The 3,060-nt window shown below is 42.5% G+C and overlaps 1 protein-coding gene across 1 annotated transcript; it reads left to right on the top strand.

The window, feature by feature from the left end:
* Window positions 1-2,496: 2,496 nt before the first annotated feature.
* On the top strand, window positions 2,497-3,034 carry LOC112505465 (the record flags this gene model as incomplete). Its single annotated transcript, XM_025109371.1, has 1 exon — window positions 2,497-3,034. A coding segment is annotated over exon 1 (538 nt), but the record flags the coding sequence as incomplete, so codon positions are not given.
* Between the last annotated feature and the right edge of the window lie 26 nt (window positions 3,035-3,060).

Below are 3,060 nucleotides of genomic sequence, written 5' to 3' on the forward strand. Positions count from 1 at the left end.
CATCGGCAGCAGCAGCAACAAACAGCAGCATCCTTGACAGCAGCATCGTCGGCAGCAACATCATCGGCAGCAGCAGCAACAAACAGCAGCATCCTCGACAGCAGCATCGTCGGCAGCAGCATCGTCAGCAGCAGCAGCAACAAACAGCAGCTTAGCTGCACTATGGTGCTGTGTTTTCTCCTTCATCGTCGGCAGCAAACAACAGCAGAAAGCAACAGCTCAACCGTGCTGTGGTGCTGTGTCTTCTCCTCCATCTTCGACAGCTTCCAACAGCAGCAGGTTGCTGCTGTCTAGCTCTTTTCCCTTCGTTGCTTCCCGTCGCATACAGCAGTAGCAGGTTGCTGTACKGTTTCTGCGTTCTTCAATCAGCAAACAGTAACCGAGGGAAACTATCTGGATCCTTAGGTTTTCCCTTTATAACCACCAAGGTGAGTTCATTTTATCCCGTCATACAATGCTACTCTTCAAAACACTATGGGCTTGAATCCGGTTCCTTAACATGCTACAAGTATATCATTAGTACAAAGTATCATGAAATTTAGTTGCATGATTAAGATTTATTACTTGCCTAGGAAATCTCTATTATGATGAGTGAGTAACTGTGAAAACTAACTAGAGGGTCATATTAAGATGGACATAACTTGAAGAAAAGTCTGTGTTTTGTGATGTAGTTTACAGGCTCTATTATGATTAGGAAAGTCTATGGTGATTTATGTCAGGGGACTCTATTACCCTTGTGTTATATAGATCTGGTAACTGTTATTGGTAGTAGTGGAATATCTTTCAAATGGTAGTCTCACGTAAAGTCACGGGGTTGGGGATAATATCATAAGTACTTGTATGCCTAATATTAACCATCCAAATAAGTGTTTTGAAACGGGATGAAACTTTGTGTTCGAAAATTGTTTTATTCTATTATGTGTGAAGGATGGTGTGAACTGGTGGTAGGCATTGTGATTATTATGTAACCTCCAAATCATYCTTTCACTACCACTCGGAAATAGGCATTGTGATTATTGTGTAATTTCCGAGATAAAGAGCTTACGATCACGAATGGCTAAATGACTGGATTTTGGTTAATGCCATAAGTGACGCTCTATAACGGTGATTTACGACTTACTTTGTGTTCGTCTTAATCAACGGTAATCGGGTCTCCCCCGTCAATCTCTGATGTTTAATACTCCTGGCAATATATTAATCTAACTGCGACCTTTCAGTGCTTAAACTGGTAACATTTATAACTTCAGGTTTCTCTGTACCTTGTGGATTTAATTGGACTYACTAGGCGTAAGCCTAACACTTCTTCTTTGGTATGACTTGTTTAGCAGGTTCTTTTAGTAGCAGGGCCAAAACGGGTTGAGAGGAGCATTGTTTCGTGAAGAGGCTCTTTTGTAGTAAAGCCTCGTTCTCTTGAGCGTTAAGCTGGAAAATGCCGTATTTTTGGAGATTGATAGAAACACCCGTCTATAATCTAGTTGTAGAAAATTCTAGATTAGTAGGTTGTTATTTATCGTCTCGATAATCGTTTGTAACGCCTTGCTATGGCCTTTTGCCTATAGTGTAAATTTCAAGAATTCACGTTCCAGAATTTTATTTCTTTTGCTTGAATTTATTTCCTTTGTTTTAGTTTTTTTTTTTATTGCTTCTTATAAGTGATTTGGGTGTTACAAGTTGGTATCAGAGCACTAGTTTAAGGGAACTAGGTAAGGGATCATAACGCCTAGACTTAAGCTGAGATCGTAAGAACATTGGGTGAGGAATGGGTAGAAACTTTTAAGATAGGAGAGCATTAGAGTAATCAAAGTATCCATTCATGAGTTGTGACAATAGTGGTAAGAATTCTTATGTATAACCTATTCAAAATTTCACTTAGCTAATGCTATTTTGAGTAAGTTGTTACACAAGCGTGCTTGAACTTCCTGTCATTACAGAATTTTTGAATGTATCGGTATGTATTATGTTAGATTCCGTGTTCGTCCTATCCTAACTCTCTTTCACCCTCTTGTACGACAGTCCGTAATGGTAAATACTCGAAGTAGGCGGGATACCTCTCCGGAAGGTCATGCAGTGACCGAGTCCACAGCAGATCAACCGCCACAAGCCACCGTCGCAAGGTTTCCTCCTAGACAAAACACCTTGGGTGGTGGAGATGATCACGTTCCCCAGGTCGACCGTACCACCTCTAATCCAGTTATGGAAGAAGAAACCCCGGAATCAAGAATGTTGGGTACAATGATGAATGCCATGAACAGAGCCATGACCCATCAGCAAGAATTCTTTATGAAACTGTTGGAGGATAGAGATGCCAACAATCGTAAAAATGAAGCAGTTGCCGAGAACGTAACTATAGTGGGATCTGGGGGTACCGGAAACGAAATCCCAACTCAAGAGTTAGCAACGATTGAGGCGAGGCAAGTGAATAAAGGTTGCTCCTACAAAACATTTCTGAGTTGCAAACCGCCAGAATTTAAAGGATGAGACAATCCAGTAGCATGCATGAACTGGCTCAGAGAGATCGAACAAGCTTTCCGGGCTTGTGACTGTGACGAGGGGCAAAAAGCAAAATTCGGCTCACAAATGCTAAGGGGTACAGCTCTCACCTGGTGGAACATTGTCATCTCGACCATCGATGGCACTGAATTAACCAAGATGAGTTGGACCACTTTCAAGGAAAAAGTAATGGAGGAATATTGCAATGAACAAGAGATGGACCGCATAGAAGAAGAGTTCCGAACCTTAAAGAAGGGAAATATGACGGTAAGAGACTACACTCGACTCTTCATGGAAAAACTAAACTTGGTGGGGCACGTGGCCCCAACAGAGAAAGACAAGAGGAAAGCCTACCTTAAAGGGCTACCTGCTGACATGATGGTAATGGTTAGGAATTCGAGGGCGTCCACTCTCAGGGAGACGATAGAAGAGGCCAAGATCATGGAAACGGCTTACGCTAGAGGGAGAGAGGAGAGGGCAACGGGTGGTGAGAAAAGAAAGTGGGAAGGGCATCATGCACCTCCCAAGAGACCGAATTATCCCGGTAGCAACAATCGGGGAGTCTATCCT

This window comes from Cynara cardunculus, unplaced genomic scaffold (assembly GCF_001531365.2).
Source record: "Cynara cardunculus var. scolymus isolate 2C unplaced genomic scaffold, CcrdV1 Un_Scaffold_11241, whole genome shotgun sequence".
NCBI lineage: Eukaryota > Viridiplantae > Streptophyta > Magnoliopsida > Asterales > Asteraceae > Cynara > Cynara cardunculus.